Source organism: Oryzias latipes, chromosome 16 (assembly GCF_002234675.1).
Source record: "Oryzias latipes chromosome 16, ASM223467v1".
Taxonomy (NCBI): Eukaryota; Metazoa; Chordata; class Actinopteri; order Beloniformes; family Adrianichthyidae; genus Oryzias; species Oryzias latipes.
The window spans coordinates 1,700,894-1,727,632 of NC_019874.2; the positions used below are offsets into that span (position 1 = coordinate 1,700,894).

The 26,739-nt window shown below is 41.1% G+C and overlaps 1 protein-coding gene across 1 annotated transcript in view; it reads left to right on the plus strand.

Moving 5' to 3' along the window:
• Window positions 1-24,027, plus strand: part of znf407 (zinc finger protein 407) — a 180,571-nt gene extending 156,544 nt beyond the window's left edge. The window contains exon 10 of the mRNA XM_011473345.3: window positions 22,608-24,027. Coding sequence (XP_011471647.1) covers window positions 22,608-23,482 — 875 coding nt within the window. The 3' untranslated portion in view covers window positions 23,483-24,027. The remainder of the gene's footprint in view (window positions 1-22,607) is intronic.
• Window positions 24,028-26,739: the final 2,712 nt, after the last annotated feature.

The window sequence follows — 26,739 nt, forward strand, 5'->3', positions numbered from 1 at the left end:
TTTGGTTTCACTAATGTTTGTACTTACCGCTTGTCTTAATGCTACTTTGTTGAAACCTGAAACCACACAGGGACCAGAATCCTTTGGATAGAAGTTTGAGATATCTGGTGTGCAAAGTGAATACCATCAATCATGCCATTCCAGTACACTGCCGGCCTGAAAATCCTTGGATTCTGTCACTTGACTCACTGCGAATACAGAGGATATTTCCCTCTGTGATCCAGGAACCCAGTTCGTCAAGAACAAGATCTGAGACTTCCTGTTTTAGAAAAGCTTCCCAATTTCCAAGATATTATTAGACATTTGAATGTAAATACATGTCATATTTGGATTTTTCAGTGGATTGGAGGCGATCTTTAAGTTTAGTAGTGTTGTACGAGTTAGGTTGTATTTCTCTGGGTTTTGACTTTTCTAATAAAACAACTAATGTTATTTTTAGGTCTGACAGTTAAAGACCCACTCTGATGTGTTTTTAACATGTTCTTGTAGCATTTTTCTCATTGATGGAAGACACAGAAAGGAAATTTAGATTAAAATAGCATTTTTTTAGTATTTCTCTATTCAATGTGAATCAGGAGCAAACAAAAAAAATTCAGTTTAAATAAAACTGTGCATTTGATACATAGCAAATTTACTGGGTGGGCCACACATGCCCTGCTCCGCTCCATCGGAATGCATCCCTATTTAGACGACCACATCCATGTATGTCTTGCACTAAGTCCACCCCCCCCCCCCCCCCCCCTTAAGTCAGAGATGAATTTCTAATGAACTCCTACTGATGGGATTAGATCTAGGCTAAAATGACAATCATATTTAAAAGACCACTGGGAACATTCATAAAATAGATCAAAAAATGGTTGAAGTAGGACTTTAAAGAGTTCATAGTTCCTTCAAGATAGTCACAAGGCGTGGTTGTTGCTGGAAATTTGAATATGCCTAAAATCACACAGTAAAATATCTCAAACATCTTAAACTCGTGTACATTTTTCTTGGTTTATTCTTAGTGAAACAAAGGGTTAGAAAATGTGAAGGTTTGGTGACCTCAAGAAAATCAAACTGACAGAAGCTCAAAGTCAACAAACATTTTGGGTGCATGAATGCAGACATGTTTCCAGCAAATTTCACAGGGATATTATGGAGTATCAATGCAAAACCAGTCTTTATGGGATTCTATGAGACAGTATTTTTTTTTCTAGTGTCCTGTTGCCTCACAAATGTTTGTGCCCTAACTTGCAGTCAAGTGACAATATAAAAGCGCACATTAATGACATTATACTGCTGCAAGACACAAAACTGGGCCCAGTGTCAGGTTAGTAATATTACTCATTAACAACTGTACTGTTTAGTAAGGTTGTAGCATAATTTAACAAAGGAGCACTGCTGTAGCCTGAAGCTAGGCCCTCTTAATGTTTTTTGTGTGCACTTTGCTGAATTCCAGGCTGTGCAGCTCTTTTTGTTGTTTGTTTTGACTTGGGGACCCTGGCTCTCCATGAGCCGGGTTCCTCCCTGTCTCTGCTGCGTGTTGCTGGCCCGTTGTCAGGAGAATGGATGGAGACCGTCCCCCCAAGTGAAAACCTGGCCAGACACTGCGCTCTAACCCACTGGATAACAGATAGACACAGACACCCCACATCCCTTGTGGGGGTCTGAAAGAGGTGCTGGTAGGTTGTGTTGTGTCTATGCAGGCGTGTGTTCTGAAAGCAATCTTGTGGTCGTTTGTAACCTTGGCACTCTCATAGCACCTGCTGCCTAACCCAGGCAGCCTGGTAATGATGCAGACGGATGATGTTAATAAGAAGAGGTGCCCCCCTCGGCTACTCTGCTCAGGTAGCGCGCACGTCCACTTACATACACGAACCAAAAGAAACATTTAGCAAGATTTTATGGTCACAAGTTTCCTCTGTGCATCCTTGTTTTTTTTTTAGGAAGTCCCATTTTGCTTGTGGGCTTCAAGTGCCACTCATCTTTGATCTATTGTAAAAGCGTTCCCAGTGGTCTTTTAATTATGATTATGTCATTTTTAGACCAAATCAAAAACATGAATCGTGTTCTGGAACATAGTATCTGCAGATCGCAAGAAAATCTGATCCAAGAAAATTAACATGCTGTCCCACTAGAGCATGTACACAACCCCAAAAATGGCTGTACAGTTTGGAGTGGACTACTGCATGAGAGCGGAGGAGGGAATTTGAGGCTCGCCATCTGTAGCTTCTACGTCACAGCTACAAGCTTTTTTTAACGACATTTTTTCCTCTGCTCCTGATTCATGATTTGAATAAAGCAATACCCAGAAATGCAATTTTAAGCTTGATTTTCTTGATATATGTCCTCCATCCTGAAAGCATGTTAAAAACACCCACAAAACAATATTCATCAGTGGGCCTTTAAAGGTGGAGAGCAGCTGAAGTTTAGATTTAGAAGTAATGATGGAAATGAATATGTGAGCGCTGAAACTTTTCCAACTGGAAGGGTGAAGGAGGAAATATATCACATGTAATCCGTGTGATACTCATGCATTTTGCTGTCTTTCTTCTCGTGTAGGAGACCAACATCAGTGATTACTGTTACAGAACAGCTTCTATGCAGTCTACACACTCTGAGATGTTTTTGAGGGGGTGTTGCAGTGTTTATTTCTAGTCCTTTTCTCCTTCCACAGTCAGGGTGTGTATAAGGCCCAGATGGGCCAGATATGCACAGGTTGGTCATTACTTTCATCTCTCTCTCTATGGTTTTTCCTCTTTTTTTTTTCCTCACAATACTAAAGAATTGATGGAGTCGCCGTGTTTATTCCAGCAATGTCAGCACACACACACACACACACACACACACACACACCCACACACACACACACACACACACACACACCCACACACACCCACACACACCCCTACACACACACACACACAGCTTCACTCTGTCTTTCTCTTCTTCTCTCCTCCCTTTCTTATGAGGTAAACATATTTTGCAGAAAAGCTGACGGAGAGCTTGTTTTAACAACCTCAAGGTCAGCAAGTCAAAGCCTGCCGTCGTCACGCCACCCTGGCTGCATGTGTGAGTGCGCGTGCACGGCCATGTTCCAACTGTGTGGCATCGCCATGGCAGATTTATACCTCTCTGTGCACCTTCAATAATTCAATAACAGGGCTTGTGTCTCCTCCCCAGCTTTCAGAGTCATTATAGGAGGGGGCTAAATGCCACCAGGCCTGGTCCATCTCTCCATCTGTGTCTTTTTTTACCAGAGCGCCAGTGTGCCCACACACACACACACGTACACACACCTATTCAGACACACACTCATAGCTGCCCCACTTCAAATGGGGCCTCCACGGTCTGACCGGCTGTTGCAGACGCAGCCAGAGGCCTGCTATAGCTGTCATATTGGCGAATGTGTTCACTTCCAGCCACATCGTTGTCATTCCCCTCAGAATCATCTGCAGCGACCACATAAGTCCGTTCCTTTGTTCCCTCACCTCTTTTATGGCCTGTCGATGCCTCATCACTGCGGTGCGAGGCTGTTTTAACCCCGCCGACCCGCCTCCAGGCCCCTGCTTAGCCGTGTCCTGGACATCCGTGACTCCTCCAGCATTACGGAGCTCCGTCAATCTCTTCCATCGATCCCCCACTTTGTTGCTATGCGCTTCAACCTCCCTCTGACCCATCTTCTGCTGCCTCATTGTCCTGTCGAGTAATGTGCCCTGCCCGGTGCCCTCCCAGCACCCGTCTTTGTGTGTGTGTCCTCGTGCACGCATGGGCACGCTCGCCGCTGACCTGAGTGATGAGTGGTGACCCTCTGGCTGGCGCCTGGCGTCCTCCTCGCTCCTATTGATTAGATCTGAGGTTTCATACAGTAGCCGCCTCACGTGACTCTGTCATTTACTGTCTCGGAAACCGTCTCCGAGACCTGCCTTGCATGTGCGCATGCCTCCGTGCAGTTCACTTATGAGCTACATGTGTAAGCGGGGGAGTCTGTTCTTAACTGTGCTAATTGATGCAAAAAGGGTTAAAGGGCCGCACTCTACATTCGCTGTGCGAGTATACAGAGGCAACAAGCAGAATTAGTTTAATTAGGAGACAACAGATGCAGCATGCTAACTGCTTGTCTCAGTTAGGTTACAGGATGAGTCAGCAGCCGAGTGAAGTGTGAGTGAGGGATCAGAGAGGAACCGAGACTACAGCTGTTGTTGTTTGTGAACATCTCGGGGCTTGACGGGATTTTGTGGAGTCAGATTTGAGAGGCAATCATCGCTCAACATGTCAGGCTGTTCCTGCCCTAACATACTTTAGTAAACATAATCCTCAAGAAAAACTACACCATTGTGTGTGTGTGTGCGCGTGTGTGTGTCCCTTCCACTCAGTCTTTGCCACAGTAATGCTCAGGTTAAGTGTAGTTGCAGGCTATTATACATCATTAGGGTAAGTAAGGCTCAGGCAGCGCGGTGAGAGAAATGAACTCTTTCTGATGCTTTATTTCTCTCCAGCCATGGCTGACGTCACACATGGATGCGTGCGGTAAGCACACACACGCACTTCTCCAGTCAGTCACAAATCACACTGTCAATCAGATGGTTTATAGAGGCTAAAGCCTCCTGACGGCTGGTAGTCAGTCAACCTCGCCTGCCACTCGCCTGTCACAGCGGAAATTAAAGCATTCCTAATGGATAGATCTGAGTGTTTTATTATGTTTTCACATTTTATGATACATGTTAATGCCAGCCACGCTGGACTTGGAGGGCGGTAATTTCTTCTAACCACATCAATTAGAGTTGAGATCGTACACGAGCTAGACATCAGCCTTTTAATAAAATGAGAGATTAGGCATCAGGCATGATAGATACGACACAATTCATTTCTGTTTCACTATGGGGACGATTAAAAGTGGCTTTTACTCATAATCCCATGAGAATCTTTGGCTTATTTTCTTGATTTGGAGTTTTAGTTTTAGACCACAAATTGCTTTTTTTCAATCAAAAACAAAGAAATTCGGACAAACATCATGTATGTCACAAAATACATGTTTTTCTAAAGAAAGCAGCATTTAGCCGCTTTGAAGGCAAAGTTCAACTGTCTGCAACAACTAGGAGCTGATAGATGAAAGAGGACAGAAAAAAGACTAATTGTTCTCATTACAGAACAAATAAAATCAATTTCTCTGAAAGCAGGGGGGGCGGTTTGGGTCTGAAAGGGCGCCTTAGTTATTGCAGAGAAGTGGATTTGGTCGGAATTGCGAGCTGCGGGTAAGTCACAGTGGAACCGATCACATTTGAATGCTAATTCCGACAAAGGACAGTTAGATTAATAGATGTGGCGATCCAGTGCCGGTCCTTCCCCACATAAAAGCCGTGGGGGTGTTTGGGACTGAAGTTTTAAATGCAATTAAATGAGAAAACACATAGTAGGGAGAAAAAAGGCAGATATTTCCCCAATTTTTTCAAATTAAAGAAGGAAATTTCATTACCAGGGGGAGCATATTTTACACAGGCAATTACAAGGTTAATACATCTTCAACATTCCCATTTAAAGTCCTGGTATATTTGGTCAGGGACTTTCTTCCTGTGTTTTAGTTTAATTGGTTAAGCAGAGGTTCTATGTGGTGCAAAAACTGACACTCCAACACAATAACTTCACCTGCTTAGTAGCCTTTGCCTGAACAGACTCTAATTCTACAATCAGTTCATGAAAACTCATCAGGCGATTGATAAAACTCCATCATGCCACACAGTGGCAGCAGAATGTGAGCGATTGTTGCCCAAACGTTCTGCCTCCACCCTGGTTCCCTCCCCTGTCAACAGCGCTGAAACGTCGAGCGGCTCTCACTTATTTCCCTTTTGGACACAAAACTGTCCATCTGCAGAGTCAGTGAGACAACTGTGTCAACATATTTGAAATAATTTAATTAAGTAAAACTCTGTGAGAAAAGCTTAAAACTAAGCTCTCTGCAAAACTTAATAAGGGTCAACAAACTCTCTGCTTTTTTTGACTAATAGGACGTTTAAAATACTGAAGTGTCCTTCCTGTAAGGCCGTTTTCTTCTGATCTAGTCTGTCCTACGTCCACAGAGACAGCACACCGTATGCTAGAAACTCAACAGAGAGGCAAATTGGCAGAGCCACAGAGGGCGGATCGACAGCGAGAAGACAAGCTGGGAAGGAGGCGGAGAGCAGAGGAGGCAGTGTGAAAGATACAGAGAAGCAGAGATGGAGATGATGACGGAGGGAGAGACGCTGCGCTGCGCTGGTTTATATAACATCTCCAGGCTGGTCTTTGGCATGCGTCAGGGGGCTGAGCCATCAATCACTCCATCTGTGTAAAATCACGGGCTGACTCCAATATTGCTAAATATTTATACTGTCACATACACACAGGCGTGCAGATGAAAAGAGCCATTCATTAGGGCCTTCTCAGGCCTGTCAGCCTGGAGATGGAGATTAGAGAAGCAACCTCCCACTGTGCCTGCCTCTCCTCTCACCGAGCTCCTCAGCCCTATATATAGAGCCATCAGGACGATAAATATCTCCAGCTTGCCTCTGTTGGGTAAATACCTAGTAAATATGGCAGGGAGGATCGGAGCCTAAGCTAAACAGACCTGTGTTTTTGTGAGGTGTGTTCGTGTGTGAGTCACATGCCAGCAAACAAGAAGAACTTTTTTTTTCTTTAAGGATCTGCAGTTTGGGTTCTTTGATTTTGATTGTATCAAGGGTGTTCAGATTTAGTCTCAGGCACTCATTAAAAGTATTTAAAAAAAAGCAGATATGCATCAATTCATTAATTTCTTAACCTGCTAGATCCCTTGTGAGGTCACAGGGTTGCTGGAGCCTATCCCAGCCGCTGTTGAACAAAGGCACGGGGTACATCAGGACAGGTCCTCAGTCTTTCGCGGGGACATCCAGATAAATAGTTTGAACTAAATATATGGATTTCCAACACTTTATCTTCTTTAAAATATCTAATATTGATTCAGTTTATTAGATTCATTTCTTCTAATTCAGTTTCACTCAGTCTGTTCCTCTGTTCAACTTTCAGCATATCCCGCTAGGGGTCGCCACAGTGAATCTGTTTTCACTGATTTGCACAGGTGCTTTTGCAGAGATTTTTACGCCGGATGCCCTTCATTCCTGGGGACCGGCACAGGGAGACCCAGACGTTAGCCCCGTTTGACTACATAGTTAGGGAGAAGAGTTTTGCCTAAAGATGTTGAAAAACCAACACTGATCAAGTTACCTTGCCACTCTGAAGAAACTATGTGCTAGAAAACAATCCAGTTGTTTTATCCTCATTAATTCAATCAAGAACCTAAAGTATAAACCTTTAGATTTTTAAAACAAGCGCTGTAACATAATTTTGCTTTAAATTACCCAAATCAATTGAAAAAAGATTGATTTATTTTATAGGATTGACAAATCTTAAAAGAAACATACTACAAAAAGGCTAAAAAGCTAGATTAAAGTACGTTTTTACTATTTTTTGTTGTTATATTAAGTTTCCTACAAGATTTATCTAAAAAGTTTAACAATTCAATTCTATTTTTTTAACTTGAATCAGGAAAAAAAACATGTAACAAAGTGGGAAGTAATTTTACATTTTACCGTCATTCCATTGAAAAAATGGACTAGTGCCTGGTGCATTTCTCTCTTGCTCTTAAGATAGGAAGCACAGTTGTTTCCCAGACCTGTTTGACCTGCGAACTGGGAAAAGGATCATTGGACATGTATCCCAAAATCCACTGTTCCTCTTGAACTCCAGTTTTAGACCAAGAAAACCCCCCATTTCTGTCATCAGGCTTTAAGATTCAGGCCTCTCTTTGTCCCTCCCCCAGGGCCTTTGTACTGACATATTTCAAAACACTCTGTTTCTGTTTCTTTGTCCACATTCTTAATTTTTCCTCTGCTGAAGACCACTCCGACTTCATTTCTTAACTCCGCTCTTTGCCTTCCGGAGTCCATAAAGACGGCCATTATGTTGTGATTATTCATTTCATCCAGCTTGACGGACCAAAGATCAGCGCATGGTCCAGGATTTGGCAACCAAAACACATCAGCAACATTATCTTCACACTGTAATTACCAGAATGGGGGAGCAAACTTCATTTTGATTAGTGAAAAAGCTTTTATTCTCAAACTCACATTCATAATTAATCATTAAATCATAGGAGAGTTAGTGAGAAGGATAGATGGGGGAACACAGTGAAAGGAGGGAGGGATGCAGCAACAGAGAGAAAGGGAAAAGGCATGCAATTATCAGCAGAAGTTCGACATCCCGAGTAAATCCACAGAGCTGTCTGACATTGCTAATTAAGGAAGCAATCAAAGGTCCACCTCCAGAGCTTTGGAGAGAAAGACGAAGGAGAAGGAGGAAGAAGCAGACAGGACAGGAATAGAAAGAAGCTCTTCTGGGGCGAAAGAGGGAAGACAAGCAGGGGGGGCTATGGTGTTATAATCTCTGTTGTTGTTTCATATGTCACCCTCCCCTCTTGGATTCCAGCGTGAGTGTCATGCACGCCTCTCCACTGCACCCTCCATCTTTCTTCTTACATCTGGCCATCACACTGTGATCATTTCTGACCTTTACCCAGCAAGTGCAAATAGCTGTTCATTTACCGCATCAGGGAAATAACCGGCCTGCCTGAAAATAATACACAGCAAATGTCAGCTTTTCCATTTTTAACAGAGACTATGATTTGTGTTTGTCAAGAGGAGGTGCTATTCTTTAGGAATCAATTACTGAAAAACAAATTTTTCCTTCAGTTTTTATTTTATTTTATTTTTTGGTTGCTTCATACTGTCTGTAAAATTGTTCATAAACAAGCTTAAAAAAGACAGTAAAACGTTATTTGGTTACAGTTCTTTGGGCTGCCTCTTGCATTTGTTTGTGGGTTTGTGGAATGTCTCCAAATTATTGGTGGGGTCACCGTGGGGCCCACAGAGCGTCAGGTTAGTGTGACCACAGTATTCAAAAGAAGAAGAAATCCACTAAGGAACATTTTTTAAATAAAATTAGTTATTTTCCCTTGTTCGTTTTCCTACCAAGTAAGACGACTTGATTTCTGAGGCCCAGCTGTCGCTCCTTCATGACGTTAGCCATTTATTATTTTACCATTTATGATTTTAACCATTCATTATTTTAACCATTTATTATTTTAACCATTTATTATTTTACCATTTATGATTTTAACCATTTATTATTTTAACCATTTATGATTTTAACCATTTATTATTTTACCATTTACGATTTTAACCATTCATTATTTTAACCATTTATGATTTTAACCATTTATTATTTTAACCATTTATGATTTTAACCATTTATTATTTTAACCATTTATGATTTTAACCATTTATTATTTTACCATTTATGATTTTAACCATTTATTATTCTACCATTTATGATTTTAACCATTTATGATTTTAACCATTTATGATTTTAACCATTTATTATTTTACCATTTAGGATTTTAACCATTTATTATTTTACCATTTATGATTTTAACCATTTATTATTTTAACCATTTATTATTTTACCATTTATGATTTTAACCATTTATTATTTTAACCATTTATGATTTTAACCATTTATTATTTTACCATTTATGATTTTAACCATTTATTATTTTACCATTTATGATTTTAACCATTCATTATTTTAACCATTTATTATTTTAACCATTTATTCTTTCAATGAAACGTTTCAAATGTTCGATGTGAGACCACTTTGAGGCATCCAATTGGTCCGATTACTTACAACTTGAATAACTTGCAAAAAGGACAAAAATCATGAAGGATTATCAAGAACATGTAGTAGAGCAGGAATGGTTCTTCTGACCAATAGAATGGCTGACTAATAGCTGTTTATGTCTCTATAGAAGGGATTTTGACTTCATGGAGCCAGCAGAAATTCCTGTTTGGAAGGCGAGGAGGGAGATGTTGCTCAGTCCAGTTCTTATGTACAGTCACTGTCTCAAATCTATTTCAAACTTGTCTTAAACATCTTGCATTTTACTTTAGGAAAGTGTAAGAAATCAGAGACAACTTTCTGGAGGCTGGTGATGTGTGAAGAGAAATCCAACATTTAGGTGATAAGAATTTACGTCCCTTTGTTGTTTATTTGAAAAGAAACAGAAAATTATATCCAAAAAAAAGAAAAAAAACAACTTTTATTTTAGTGTTATTTCAAAAGTCCTTTTTTCTTTATTTTATTCTAAAACAAACGATCAAATACATGAATTAGTAAACTTACAGTTATATCATTTCAAACAAAGTTTAAAGACATTATGCATGTGGACACAAATATCAAAAATTGAAGAGGACTCATGCAAAACCTGTTAAAAGTTTGGTAGAATTTGTTCTTTAGAATATTTTAGTACATTGGTTTTCCATTTTGAAAATGGTTTGTATTGTGTCAAACCAGTCCTTTAATGTTGGTAAGACTATGTGTTTCCATTTTCCAGGTGTAGTTATTCTGCTGACAGCTAAAACAGCTTGGAGAAACCTTGTCAGGATTTTATTTTAGTCAATTTTATGCCATTTTACTAGAACTGCCTTCATTTCAAGCACTTTCTCTTTTGTGTTTTTTTCCCTGAGCCTTTGCAGGTCGGACTATCAAAGTATTATTCTATGTGTGAAAGTTGTGGCTCCATTTTTTCCCCCCACCTAAACAGGACAATTTCCATACATGGTTGCTTAAAAATACACAGCTGCAGAGCAGAGCACAAATGTTAAATCACATCCACCCCTAAAAAGCAGCTGCTATGAACAAAAGTGCAAAGAAACCATTCAAATAGGAGTTATTGCACAGCGTTCTGGTAGTATTTAACCAGCACCAGAATGCAAATAAAGCACAATGTGTCCTCTTTAAAGCAGCAATAATGCATCCTCTGATGCTTTTCTAGGACACATAATCAGTGATGTAACCTGAAGTCATCAGGTATTTCAGGCTTTTGAGCATCAGACGCTTTTTTACTGGCAGCCCTGTTGAGGCTGATCAGGCCCCACTCGGTACGGTTGCAGCAGCCTCCCACACGTTTGCTCTTTTTATCTGAAGCCAGACACGTAGATTCACAGCAGCCTGTTTGTTATGGTACATGATTCCCCTCTTGTTTCTGCAATTCAAGGGGCGTCGTTGATTTTCGTTTTTCTGGCAAAAGCCAGTTCTAACTGCACCAACCGTTCTGCTTAATGGATTCTTTCTTCCTGAGAGCCCCGTCCCTCTGGTCCTTCAAGAAAACGGTCAAGTTGGCAGCAGATGTTTCTGACTCTGACAAACCTTCAATGATAATTGCATGCTCAGGTTGTACTTTCACTGACAGCACTGTTAGGTTACGTATTGCTCCCAGAGACTCTTTGTTGCCTTGCAACTTTTATCGATTCCATAAAGCTCTTCATTTGTAAAAGCTGTTTTCCATTTTGGTCCTGAGGAAACAAACATAAAGTGAAGGCTGATGTTGCCGTCTCGTGTCCTTTTCTGTGGTAGGATACTGAAAGAAATGATAGCAGAGCTGTCAATCTGTTCATTTTAAATCCAGGAATATTCACTGTCCTTTTTTCTTAAAAGGACCACAAGATATTTAACACCCACCAAAGAAAAAAAAGAAAACTCAAGGAAAAACAGCAGCAAAGACATATTTCCTTCTGTTTTATTCTTTCCGTCTTTATTTTTGTCTTGTTGGGGGCACAGGCGTGGGGAACCAGTGGTAGGGTTGGAGCAGATTAGATTATGCTCCAGACGGGTCGTCCAGTCAGCACAGAAACTGCTGAGGGAAGGACATTGACCAGTTATATTGTGTGTAGGGCTGCACGATATGAGGAAAACTTGCGATATGCGATATTGGTGATTAATATTGCGACAAGGATATAATTTGCGGTACATAAACAAAGAGCAAATCATCAAAACCATCATTCCCATTTCATTGCAATAGTTCAAAAATTATACTCCAAATGACCCTCGTCAACATAGGAGGCGAACATCTAACATATACACAACGTGAAGGGGTCCATCCGATTGGTCAAATGCATAAAGGCATTTATTTGATTCATTAAATGCTTCAAGTTGCCATAAGATTATTTAAACACATTTAAGGTATCCATTTATTGCAATTTTCGCTGTCTTTTGCAAAATGCATTTCGGGGTCACGGGGTTGCTGGAGCCTATCCCGGCCACTTGGGCGTAGGCAAGGGATACCCTGGACAGGTCGCCAGTCTGTCCCAGGGTAGAATATCCTCAATCACACATCCATTCACTCTCACACTCACACCTATGGACAATTTAGAGTTGCCAATCAACTTATGTAGCATGTTTTTGGATTTTGAAAGCATTACATCTTATTTTCAAAGAAACATGACTTTAATTTAAAAAAAAAATTTGTTCTGTAAACGTACACATTTATTCTTGTAATATTTTTACTTATTTTCTAATTTATTTATTTTTTCCTCATTTTTTTTTTCTTTTCTAATGGCTTTAATACTTCATCGTGATTTTGAGAAGAGATGTAATACAAATTTCAAAACTGTGTGGGATTTGTCACATAAATTCTGTTTAATTTATATTTACTTTTCTTGGACTTTGATCAATGAATTAGCACAAAATGTAAACTTCTACAGAAGTAATACAGTTAAACAGCAACACCTGACTGTTTCTCATGGTGGCATTGGATTTTCTGGGATAAGAAGTCAATTAAGTGAATTCACTTCCATCAGCTTAAAGTAATTTGAGTTAATACACTTTAACGGTACTTCTAAATAGCATGCTAGTGCTAAAGTTAGCACTATCCAGACTATCCAACTATCCAGAGCAGAAAAATTCTGCTAGCAGACGTTTTTACAGTTTGAAGTATAAATGTACACTCTGGCAGAGAAGCTTCACATAACTTTCATACAGACCATAAAATAATGCTATAGTTCGAGAAAAGCCTGTTGTTTTATTTGATAATAAAGAAAGAAATGCTTTTTTATTAATCCAATAATCATTGAAACTCTTTGTAATTGTTTTTTTTTTACCTTTTGTTTTTATTTTTTACTCTCAGCTAAACTTACTGATGGATAAATAACGACCTTCAGAGTCACGGTGTCAGTGTTGCAGCCCACAGTGCCCTTAGCCAGTCTGTGCCCTCATTCTCTTCCATTTATTCGTCCTTGGGTTGTTTTCGGTGCATCTCTATCTCCCTCTCTGCCCTGTCCACCTGGTGTCAATCTGATTGCAGTATAATTGGTTGTTTTTTGGTTGGGCGGCCTGTCCTCTGTGGTGTTGATTCATGGCGTTTGTAAGGGTGGCAGTAGAGGCTGTCCCCAACAGACAAAATGTAGCCATCATGAGCCGGACCCCAGCTGACCTGCTCGTTTGTGGCCACGCATCCACACACATGCGCAGAGGTTGAACGCTCGGCTCCGGTTGAGGAGATATAAAAGACAAAAAGAAAGGTCATCGTTCACACAGTTTGTTTATAAGAAGTAACCCTTTCAACCTTTTAACCCCTCAAGTGAAATGTACACACAAATAATTGCCAAAAAGTAAATAGAATTTCAAGTCTGTAAAGTCTGTAAGTAATGTAAACCAGCTGGCATGGACCAAAGCATGCACACCTGCAGGACACACACACTCACACACACACACACACACACACAATAATGCCACGTTACGCAGTCCTTCCCTGGTGACCTGAATACACCCAGAACTGACACTTTATCTGCTTAACAGTGTCACCTTCAAAACCCTCTGACACACACACATAGACACACCGCCTCTTCTGCACATATTCCTACGCAAATAATAGCTCTGTGTGTGTGTGTGTGTGCGTGTTTGGTTTGGGGTTGAGGGTCTGTTTAAGGTTCAAGCCTTATATCTATAATTGAAGGGAATCAGCTGGTAAAAGGATTGTAAATGGTTTTGTGCAGAAATGATCATAAGCTCTGACTTATTCATGGTCCTTTTATTGACCTTATAATTGATTTAGAGCGTTTTTCCTCCTTTCTCTTGTGTTATAGTTTGATACAGTGTAATTGACTTTGCTTCCTGTGGAGGCTGCTCCTGCTGATTTCTTTGTCTACCCGTGTTTGTGTGTTTCCACGTCTCTCCACTTGAGGTTAAACTCTGAGCTAATTTCAACTTTGAGGATTAAAACCACAGAGTCTTAACAAGCACTTGAGGTGTTGTGCAGGCGGCTGTGCGCTCTCCGTGCAGCACTAGCTCGTGTATGGACAATAAGCCGGCGCTGGCAGCGCTCTGACCTGTATTACAGCAGACGTAATTGATTGTGCGAGCGCTGGTATTTCTGTGTTAAGGTTAATTTCTGTAACTGCTGGTAAGTACTGTCTGACCGCTCCCCCGGCGGTCTCTCTGAACTGAAGTATTGCCACTTAGAAACCCTGGGCCCCCTGACACTGGCCAGCCCATCGATCCATTGATCAATAATTGCATCTGTACCGTGCATACAGGAGAAAAGCACCTATGGTGACCTGATGCTAACACAACCAGTGACAGGAACACAGAACACATCAGCCTGCAATCCAGAATCATGTAAGACACTTCATAAATAATTCACCATTTGTTTGTAACCAAAAGTCATCAAAAAATGGAAAAACTCGTGAAACCCTCAAAAAATTGCAATTATCTGATACAAAAACCTTTTGTTTTATTTATTTATAAAGGAAAAATGACGTTCTCTTTATTTTTCAATTTCCCTAAACACCATAGGATGTTATGAATAAGATAATGGTCTAACTAACATTTCTACATGAGTGGCAGCAACAGGCGGTTTCCTGTTTGTGTGTCTCAAAACTGTTATATCTAACAAAAACATTTATTTGGAAATTTAAAAAAAAATTTTACTCCAAGGCAGAAAAATGATTACAGTAATAATCAGAAAGACAGACAGCTATAAAACTGACTGGAAAACTAGTTTTCAGCATAACCTCCTATTGATAGTGCAACTTGTATTATTTTTAACACCTGCATATCCTATTGATTATCCTGAGATGATCAAACAAACATGCTATGTCACATTCAAGATATACAGCGGTGCAAATAATCTGATCCCGTGCTGATTTTGTAGGTGTCCCCAACTAAAAAGAGATTGACAGTCTGTCAGCTTAGATATGGACATATCAAACTATTACACACTCAGAATAACCTTTTGGTAATTAGTAGGGAAAACAGAAAGCACATAAGTAAATCACACATTGGAAAATGTATCCTTTAAAAAACCACTTAGATGAAAAATGTGTGTTTGCTGTTTTACCTTGTTTCAACGATGAAGGAGGACATCAGTCAGGCTTGAAATGGGTGGTGGATGGGCCTCCTACTAGGATAAGGACCTCAAACATACAGACAAGGCAAAGCCTATCAAGGTCATGGAGTGGTCCAGCCAGTCTCCAGATATTCTATAGAAAACCTATGGAGAAAGCTGAAGCTTAGAGTTACCAAATCTGAATGATTTAGAAGTCATCTATAAAAAAGAGTGGTGTGAAAGTCTTCCTGATAGATGCAGAAACCTGCTCATCAACCACAAGAAACGTCTGACCTCTGTGCTTGCTTGCTAAGAAGGGTTTTGCCACAAAGAGTCTTAAGTCTTTCTGGGAAGGGGGTTCAAATGCTTATTTTCCTCAATAAAATGCAAATAAATGTATTTAAATCTATATAAATTCTCTAATGTCTCACTGTTCAAATGAGACTGCCATGATGATGACAGAATGTCAGTCTGTTTAGGAGGATCAGCAAGGGTCAAATACTTACGTTGAACAGCTGTTTGGAGTTTTTAGCAAACGTTGATGTCTGTCAGTCGCTTTGGAAAAATCCAGGTATTCCTTGTGATTTTCTCAGATGCAACTTTGTGAACCGCTCTGCTCTTCAGACGGACTTGCTCTGTGAAGCCTGCTGTTCGAGACGCAGAGCTGGGAGTTTCTTGAGTTTCTTTGAGCACTGCATGACCTTGAGGGTTATATAAAAGGAGTCCTTATTGGTTCCGTTTTTCTTTATTTGGGGTTCATTTTAACAACGATTCCATTCATATCATAATTTGTGGTTGATGATACAATTCAAAGTCTATATTGGTTCATTCTGAACAATGTGGTTTGATCCGATATCCTTTTGAAACAAATGTATAACAGCATAGGTGGATTCAATGAACAACTTCCCTTAAACAGATGGATCTGATTGGATCTTTGGAATATAAATTCATTCAACGATTAAGTCAATTAATCATTACACCCCTATTATTAAAGTAATGAATACTTACAGACCCCAAAGTTGATTTAGCAAGAAAAAATGTACTACTTTGTCTCAGCATTAAGAGTATATAAACACTGAGTATTTGTTAACTATTTCATTTTGCGTCACAACTTTCCTCCCAGCTTTCCTTCTCCTATCACTTTTAGATCAGAATTGCATCACTGATTGTCTCCGCTTGTTCTGACTTGCTTCCTTGTTGTTTTATTCAACTCAGGGAGCCTCCATCTTGTCTCATATCACAGCCAATAAAGTAGGCTGCCTCTCTGTGTCTCCCTCATTCTCTCTCCTACTTCCTGTTAAAGGAATCAGTCAGTCAGAGCACTCAAATCACATATTAAACAGGCATCAGCCTCTCGCCGGGGCCAAATCACGCTGCTCAAATGTTGTTCTTCCACTAGCAGCACAGGACAACGGAAGAGATGGGATTTGCAACATTAATTTGATTCACGACCTCAGCAACTGAGTGACACTCCATAAACCTCAGCGGGCTGCCGTTGGGCCCCATCGATGGCACCCTGTGGCTGATGTGACACTGTAGGAACATCACCGCCCCCACTGGAGTGCAGCACACATTCAAACAGGAACTTCCAGAAGCCCACATTCTTTTATCACGCACCTGCCAGATTTAGAGATTTAAAGATCTCCAAAACTGTAAGAGCAGATACAGGAATCTCAAGCTACTGATCTGACAGGAATACAAACCGTAAAGTCTTTGCATCGCTCACTCTGGAGCAGTTTTATTGCCCAGCTGGCTTCATAGGATCCAGCGTTTCAGTATTAATGGTTAGCTTCCTCCTTCTAGCTCTTTCTAAAACTTCAACTGCCCACAACCTCCTTCCTGCTAAATTTCATGCTCTGTATGGCGCCGGTTACCATCAGGCACAATCTAAATAGATATGGACACGTCATGTAGTTCCAACACTTTTCAGCTGTGTGGAGATATGAAAGCATTCAGCAGCTGATGCATGGCTGTCCACTTCAACATTAAAATGCAAGACAAATGAGTGACATGAGCGTGTCATACGCCAAACTGTTCCAGTGTAATTGCCATCAACTGTTTTATGCACAATCGGAATGGACTGTGCCGAACTGAGAATGCCCTCGTCAGGCTTGGTCAAAGGAAATGTTCTGATGAAGAAAAAAGGCGGAAAGAAAGAAAAAAATCCTCTGGGTTCAAGAGTCAAAATAACAATTCAAAGAATATCACGTTATCTTTCAACCCTGAAAGTTCTTTTTTTTCATAATGTGCCTTTAATGGACGTTAATGCATTAAAATGGGCTCTAATAAGGTTAAAAAGCTATTTTATGATTAACAATTTGTCATGAATTAAAAAGAAACAAGCATAAAACTGATTTTTTAAATCATAAGGCTGTATATGTGTTTAACTTATCATGTCAGATTTAATGTTTTAACCTTTTTGAAATCAGAGCTTTAGCTTCTGTGTTTACATTCTTTTGACTACCATAACTCTTCAATTTTACATAATAATAATAATTATTATTATTATTGTTGTTGTTGTTATTATTAATATTAGTAGTAGTAGTATTGTTTAAGCAATTAACAGAATTCCAGCTGGTTCTGAAGCGGAGAAAAGCAGCTTTGCAGTGATGTGCTACGCCTTACAGTAGTGAAGTGGTTACACAATCGACCTAAATCACCTGATTTTGTCAGCTGCCAGAGCTGTCATATCCATCCTCCTGTGGTCATTTGAGGAACTGCAACCTTTTTGTTTTCTGTTTGTCTTCCAATTAGAGAAGAGAGAGTGGTGGTTTACTATGGTTTACAAGGACATTTGACATCTTATTCTGGTGTTGAGTAAGTTTGGTCACCAGTGCTCATAGCCAGATGAAGGAAAAACATAAAATGAGCAAAGTAATGACTTTTTCTGTGGAGGTGCACCGAATTGAACGTATTTAAACTTGTGATAGAATTCATCCTGAATGCCCAATTCTTTTTTCTTTCCAGTCTGTTGTAGTTTAGTTTCTCTGATTACTAACCATGCAGCTCGCAAAGAGGCTTCCTGTCTGATTTAGAAAAACAAATTAAGAACATTTTCAGATGGATTTAAGATACAGTACAGACCAAAAGTTTGGACAGACCTTCTCATTCAAACAGTTTTCTTTATTTTCATGAAAATTGTAGATTCACACTGAAGGCATCAAAACTATGAATGAACACATGTGGAATTATATACATAACAAAAAAGTGTCAAACAACTGAAAATATGTCATATTGTAGGTTCTTCATAGTAGCCACCTTTTGCTTTGATGACTGCTTTCCACACTCTTGGCATTCTGTTGATGAGCTTCTAGAGGTAGTCACCTGAAATGTGTTTCACTTCACAGGTGAGCCCTGTCAGGTTTAATAAGTGTGATTTCTTGCCTTATAAATGGGGTTGGGACCATCAGTTGTGTTGTGCGGAAGTCAGGTGGACACACAGCTGATAGTCCAACTGTATAGACTGTTAGAATTTGGATTATGGCAAGAAAAAAGCAGCTAAGTAGAGAAAAACGAGTGGCCATCATTACTTTGAGAAATGAAGGTAAGTCAGTCTGAAAAATTGGGAAAACTTTGAAAGTGTCCCCAAGTGCAGTCATAAGAACCATTAAGCGCTACAAAGAAACTGGTTCACATGCGGACCCCCCAGGAAAGGAAGACCAAGAGTCACCTCTGCTGCGGAGGATAAGTTCATCTGAGTCAGCAGCCTCAGAAATGGCAGGTTAACAGCAGCTCAGATTAGAGAGCAGGTCAATGGCACAGAGTTCTAGCAGCAGACACATCTCTACAACAACTGTTCAAAGGAGACTGTGTGAATCAGGCCTTCATGGTAGAATATCTGCTAGGAAACCACTGCTAAAGAAAGGCAACAAGCAGAAGAGACTTGTTTGGGCTAAAGAACACCAGGAATGGACATTAGACCAGTGGAAATCTGGGCTTTGGTCTGATGAGTCCAAATTGGAGATTTTTGGTTCCAACCACCGTGTCTTAGTGCGACACAGAAAAGGTGAACGGATGGACTCTACATGCCTGGTTCCCACCGTGAAGCATGGAGGAGGAGGTGTGATGGTGTGGGGGTGCACTGCTGGTGACCCTGTTGGGGATTTATTCCAAATTGAAGGCATACTGAACCAGCATGGCTACCACAGCATCTTGCAGCAGCATGCTATTCCATCCGGTTTGCGTTGGACCATCATTTATTGTTCAACAGGACAATGACCCCAAACACACCTCCAGACTGTGTAAGGGCTATTTGACCTGGAAGGAGAGTGATGGGGGGGCTGCGCCAGATGACCTGGCCTCCACAGTCACCGACCTGAACCCAATCCAGATGGTTTGGGGTGAGCTGGACCGCAGAGTGAAGGCAAAAGGGCCAACAAGTGCTAAGCATTCTGGGAACTCCTTCAAGACTGTTGGAAGACCATTTCAGGTGACTACCTCTAGAAGCTCATCCAGAGAATGCCAAGAGTGAGCAAAGCAGTCATCAAAGCAAAAGGTGGCTACTATGAAGAACCTACAATATGACATATTTTTAGTTGTTTCACACTTTTTTGTTATGTATATAATTCCACTTGTGTTCATTCATAGTTTGATGCCTTCAGTGTGAATCTAAAATTTTCATAGTCATGAAAAAAAAAAAACTGTTTGAATGAGAAGGTGTGTCCAAACTTTTGGTCTGCACTGTATGTGCAATGACTTTGTGAGATGTTAGGCAAAAATGTTGTCATATCTTCACATTTTTGTGTGACATGAGTGTGACCCACGACCTCTAGATGGGAGGAAAAGAATTTTACCAATATACACATGGATGAATGGAACAAATGATGTCATGCTATTTGAGTTCAACTTTTTTGTTTTTTCAGTTGCAAACGGATACAAAAGGTGGCAACAACTTGCATCGATTTACAAAAATAAAGAGAATAGTTCAAAGTTTTCTTCAGAACCATATAACCACTTGTGACTTCATGGGATTTAGAGAATTTCTTGTGAGCTGTGGCATCCCTTTATGGTCTCGATGCAAAAAATGAAGCATGTGCTTGAAAAAAGAAGAAGCCAAAAGTCACTCCATTGAAGGACTTTATAAAAAATGTATTTACTTTTACGTAGAATGTTTGCTCAAACCTGAACAAAAGATGTGCCTCCTCACACGTTCCTCAGTGTTCTTTCCACCGAGGTCATATTAATGATGGACAGTTTCATCACGTTGTGTTCTGGTTCCTGCAGAACTCTGTGTGCTAGACTGTAAAATGCATCATTACTGTCAGAACATTAACTTGGAGAGAAACATATGTGCCAGCATACTCTGAGGAGGATCAGGAACGGCAGGACAGTAGGGGGTCAACAGACATTTTTCACAGTGCAAAAGCACATTTTACCAGACTAGCCCTGTAAGGTAAAAGAGCTTTGTTTCCTCTCTGTGTTTGTAGAAATAACCAAAAAAAAGCTAAAAACTGTTTTCAATTGTTTTTCAAATTTATTTTTATACCAAATTATATATAATATACTTTCAGTGCCGTCGATAAAGTCCTTTTTGACTTTATTACACAGGAAGAATATTTTTATTGACATTTTACTATAGTTATAGAATCAATTAAAATACTTTGTCAACTAATTAATTGGCTCATAATTGATTAAGCAGTAGCCATACAGTAGTCTCAGAAAATAGGAATGTGGGATGCTAAAATGCCATTTTCTAACAGGAATTTATTTATGTATTTATTCCTGAAGTGTTGGACCTAGTCAGGTGAGTTTAAAGTGTCCGTGCAGATGTAGGTAATCTCACACACTCCTGTTTGCTTTGCTTCTCATGTCTCCATAATGTCTCGTAAAAAGGACCATGTGACGCGCAAAGAAGCACCAAAGCCTTTGTGTGCTGTTTTCTGTGTTTACAAATGAATACAAACAGTGGGGCATCAATTGGGCAAGTTCTTGCACTTTAAGAGGTCTGTCATTTGCATCATAGGTAAACCTCAACTATGAGAGACAAAATGAGAAAAAAATCCAGAAAACCACATTGTCTGATTTTTAAAGAATTTATTTGTAAATAATGGTGGAAAATAAGTATTTGGTTAATGTCAAACTCAATACTTTGTTATTTACCCTTTGTTAACTATGACAGCAGCCAAACATTTTCTCTGAGTCTTCACATGGTTTTCACAAACTGTTGCTGGTATTTTGGCCCATTCCTCCATGCAGATCTCCTCTAGAGCTGTGATGCTGTGGGGCTGTTGCTGGGCAACAAGGACTTTCACCTCCCTCCAAAGATTTTCTATGGGGTTTAGATCTGGAGACTGTCTAGGCCATTCCAGGACCTTGAAATGGTTCTTATGAAGCCACTCCTTCGTTGCCCGGGCAACGTGTGTTTGGGGTCATTGTCATGCTGAAAGACCCAGCCATGTTTCATCTTCAATGCTGATGGAAGGAGGTTTCACTCAAAATTTGACCATTCGTGGCCCCATTCATTCTGTCCTTTACACGTATCAGTCGTCCTGGTCTCTTTGCTGAAAAACAGCCCCAGAGCATGATGTTCCCACCCCCATGCTTTACAGTAGGCCTGGTGTCCTTTGGATACAGCTCATTATTTTTTCTCCTCCAAACACGATGAGTAGAGTTCTTACCAAAAAGTTCTATTCTGGTTTCATCTGACCATAGGACATTCTCCCAATCCTCTTCTGGATCCTCCAAATGCTCTCTAGCAGACTGTAGACGGGCCTGCACATGTACTGGCTTTAGCAGGGGGACACGTCTGACCCTGCAGGGTTTGGGGTCACAGTGTTGCTGGAGCATATCCCAGCTATTGTTAGATAAGGGTGGGGTACACTGAACAGGTTGGCAGGGCCTCACACACTAACTAGGGACATTTAGAGTGATCAATGAACCTATGAAGCATGTTTTTGACTGTGGGAATCTGGAGTCCCTGAAGAAAATCCACACATCCACGGGTGCTAACCACTACACCATCATACAGGCCCTGAATTGATATGTTTTCTGCATAATTCACACTTCAATGTTGTCAGATGCTGTTTAAACAATGGCATAGCCTTCACCTTGGAAATGCCATGGCAACCTGTGTTCCGAGGTGGGGGCAGAGTGTATCTCACTGCTATCTTCCACCAGGAGAGTAACTCTGTGTTTGATCCACTTTTATGTATTAATAGACATAAAATACAAAGCTTGTCCTAACTATGATGCAAGTTTTTAGCAGTTTTATCATGATTGGAGCACAGAGGTTAACATTTAAGCAGTGTTTGCTGCAGATATTTTCTTTTGATGGTTGATTGATTTTTTTGTCCCATCCTGTCTTTGCTTTCAGTTTGAAACTTTACTGAAGTGAAGTTTTTGAACAAATGAAGCAAGCTTTGAAAGCTGACGGTAAATGTGTGTCTGTGTTTCGCAGGAATCGTTTCCAAGTCCTTCGAATGTCGACTGAAAGGTCAAGGGGCCACATTTGTAGAAGCTGAAGCTCTGAGCCCTGTTGCCCAAAGGAAGAGCTCCCCTGAAGCGTCGGGGCATGAAGATGTCCAGCAGGTCATTATTATCCAGGGATACGGTGAGGGGGATGTGGCCATCGACCAGGCTCTGGAGGAGTCGGCTGCCGCCACCCTGCAGACGCTGGCTATGGCGGGGCAGGTAGCTGAGGTGCTGCACATCACTGAGGATGGGCAAGTCATAGCGTCAGGTAGGGAGGTGGCATCCACCGGTGCACATTTATCTGGAGGCGGCACCCAGTATGTGGTTCTGGAGTCGGGGGACGCCACCAAAGAGCTGCGGGCGGTGACCAGAGAAGCTCTCACGGCCTCGGCGGGACAAAGCCATGTGGTCTCAGAGTCGTCCACCGCTCTAGATGCACTGCTGAGCGCTGTCAGCGAGATGGGCCAGCAGGAGGAGCCACGAGGGGAGGCCACGGTTGTCCATAAAGTCTTCAACCCTCAGACAGCTGAGGCCTCCCCTGATGCTACGCAGGCGGAGGTGAAACAGGAGCAAGAGGAGGTCCAGATCATTCAAGACGCTGGCCATGGAGACATGCAGGAGGTCTTGCAGCTCGCTGCTTCCCAGATGATGAAGGAGGGCCTCACGCAGGTCATTGTCAATAACGAAGGGACGCACTACATCGTGACTGAGCTGGACGACTGCACCTTACAGGTGGAAGGAGGAGTGTACAGAGAGGTAGAGGCGGGTGAAGAGGAGGTGCAGCAGGTAGAGCAACAAGCAGAAGAGGAGATGGTGGTTTATCTGGCCGGGTCACCTCATAATATAGTTCTGGAAGGTTAGAGGTGAGAGAGTTGAGTTCCCCATTTTTCAGTCTGGTTGTTTTTTTAGTTTTTTACAGTTCTGTAGCTATGCAAAACTCAGGGCAAAGCTCATTCATTTCATCAATGACACATTAAGGTGCTCTGGGCGTAACTTGAAACAAACACACCCACAGCATTCAGAGTGCTGCTGTGCAAGTGAAGGAAATCGATAGATCCCGTTCAGTTCAGTCAATTTTCAATGCTTACTGTTAAACAGCTCACGCTTGTGTTTCTGTCAGAAAGGTGTGCTTTGTTTTTAGATTTTCATGATTTTCCTGTTTCACCACAATGAGTTTGGGTTTGGGTCTGTTAGTAGAAGACTTGGTCTCATGATTTTCAATCAGTTCTTTCTTTGTTGTGCTTGTGATGAAATAGTTCTCTATGGGTTTTGAAAGCTCAAAGCTTTTCCTCTACAAGATTTTTTAGTTTGTTTTTTGTTTAATAAATGACAATAAAGACGTTTTTGTTGATCCCAACTGCTATTGAAAAGTCTCTTAATCAATAAAACACATTTGTGACCACAAAGATGTTTTTCATTTGTCATTGTGGACTTTTTTTCTTTTCCCAGGGTTTCAAACTTCCTTGGACAGGGCAGTGTGCCCAAACATGCATCCATGATGGCTCCCAACACGCTTTCTGATCAGCAACACAGTCATGATCATAACCATCATCATTATCCTCGTCGCGATCGCCATCATCCTGATTGTCGTCCTTCGTCTCTCCCCCTCATCAGGCCCATTCTCTTTGATGCCAGCAACTCACTTCTTGCTGCCCCCCGGCTGTATAGAGCACTGGAGGGAGAATCAATATTCATTTTGGCGTTTCTGATGGAGCGAGCGGACAGCCGTTCGACGGCTGCAAATCCAGCATATCAAAAATTATTCCTTGAGCGCTGCAACGAGACAATGTGGGTGATGAGCTAGAGGCAGGGGGTAGGGAAGGACCGCCAACAGAGCGGAGACACGGGGCTTTTACCAAACATCTCTTGTTGCACTAATTAAAGCCTCAGTCACAACTGCCCTAACGGGTGGATGTGGGCTGTCTGCGGGGGAAAACTGGGCAGGTCTGGACGGGGCACACAGGTGAAATATCACAGTCATACCCCCACTTGTTAAATCCCATCTGTGAAGATGGTCATGGGCTGTTTTTCTACTGGCATGCAGCAGGCGACAGACAGGTCGTAGCAAACATTTAAACACGTAAGGGTGAAGTTACATAGGAACTGAAATGTGCAGGCCAAAGTCTTCCTGCTAGGTCACACCCACAAATGAATAGGCAGATTTCTAATGAACAACTGCCGCTCTACAGAAATTATGTCATAGAAAATGACAGATTTCTATATTTTGTCTAAAAACACCATATTCATATTAAAAAAACGTATTTTAACCCTTGTTCTATCCTAGGCTCTTTACCATTGGGAGTTGGGTCATCTAGACCCACTAGACAGTGTTCTAAACCTTTTTTCTTCAGTGATTTGTGATCTTCACTGGTGTCCATGGATTACATGAAATCTTTCCACCTTTATCCACCTTTGTCATGGTAGGGAGAACACGTCAATGTAAGGGTGGGGTCATCTAAGATAGCACAAGGATTAAAATAGATGAAAACATGATTGGAGTGGGACTTTGAGTTTCCCATATGAAGGGAAACTGCAAGACACAGCTGCACTTAAGGTGTGGCCCCTCCTCTCTGTGACAGGCATTCATTCACATAGCAGACTATCTGACAAAGATTTAAAAACGGATTTTGGACACTATAATTGGGCAGGCACTCCATCCATCCATCCATCCATCCATTCATCCTTCCATCCATCCATCCATCCATCCATTCATCCTTCCATCCATCCATCCATCCTCGCATCTATTCATTTTCTAAACCCATTGAATCCTTTTTGCGGTCACGGGGTTGCTGGAGCCTATCACAGCTACTGTTGGGCAATGCCAGGGTAGATACCAGACAGAATGCCAGTCTGTCGCAGGGCGAGGTTTTTTATATATTCAATATTTTAATACTTTGAAATCTCAAAAAATGATTTGATCCACCTCATCAAAGATTAAAACTAAATTTTAAAGAAAAAAAAATTAGAACATTGTGAAACATCTAACCAAACCTAACCCCTAACCCTTTTGCAGAACTAAAGTACTTGATAAACAGTATAGAAAATGTAATTAATTTCAAATTATTTCATTGAAATAATAATATGTTAATAATATGAGCATTCTGTCTGTCTTTGAAGTGGCAAAAACAAAAACTTCCATAAAAAATTAAATGCTTTCACTTTTAAACACATTAAGGATGTGGTTTTAGAGTCAACAGTTCAGACTTTAGTGCCACATTTCTGCAAAGTGAAAAACTCTTGTGAAGCAACTGTGAAATCAATGAGTGAACGTCTTCTTTCAGCCAAAACCTTCAAAAAGGCTTCAGGAAACCTGTGGCTGAGCACTGAATGTCACTGTGTAACTTCACGTTCGATTTCTCCATAGATCTGTCTTATGTGAGACGTTTGTTGCGTGTTGCACATCACAAAGAGTGTGACCCCAATTAGACCTGTCAAACGGCTTCCGCAGCATCCCCGTTTCACGGTGCATTTTTGAAGATTATCATCGGTGGAATGGCTGTCTGAGCTCGTGTTTGTGCAGCACTCTGCATGTCCCTCTGAGTGATTGTGTTGTGTTGTGCGCTTGCCCCCACCCTCCTGTGTCTCCATAATCAGGGCTGAATGGCTCATCATTAACTGCAGCAGGCCACTCCTGTGACATGGAAGAGGCAGAAATTAGCAGCTGTCATCGAGTGATGAGTTCATTTCCTGACAGGCCTCTGCTCCGAAGAGTCCTGCAGCAGACGACCAGACGGCTGATGGAAACCTGTCGCTGGAGCTTAATTGGAGAGCCAGAAAGAAAAGAGGGTGTAAAGGAAGAAAGGGAGAGGCAAGAACGGAGAGATCCGGATAAGAAGTAAAAGCTCTGGCTTTAAGGGACTGTTGTGGTTGATGAAAGATGAATCAGACTGTCCAGACGTTTATCTGTGATAAGATGCTCTCAAAATGCTGCCGGCACAAATGTGTGTAATCTTAAACAATGCAGTCTGTTATATAATCCTCTTAACTTTGAAAAAATCTGTATTTTACAGCTTTACTATTTAGGTGAACTTCGTCAAAATGTACAAAATGTAACATAAAGATATTTGGAGTGAAAAAATGCATCCAATTTTACAATTGGACAGAAACACGACTCAGAC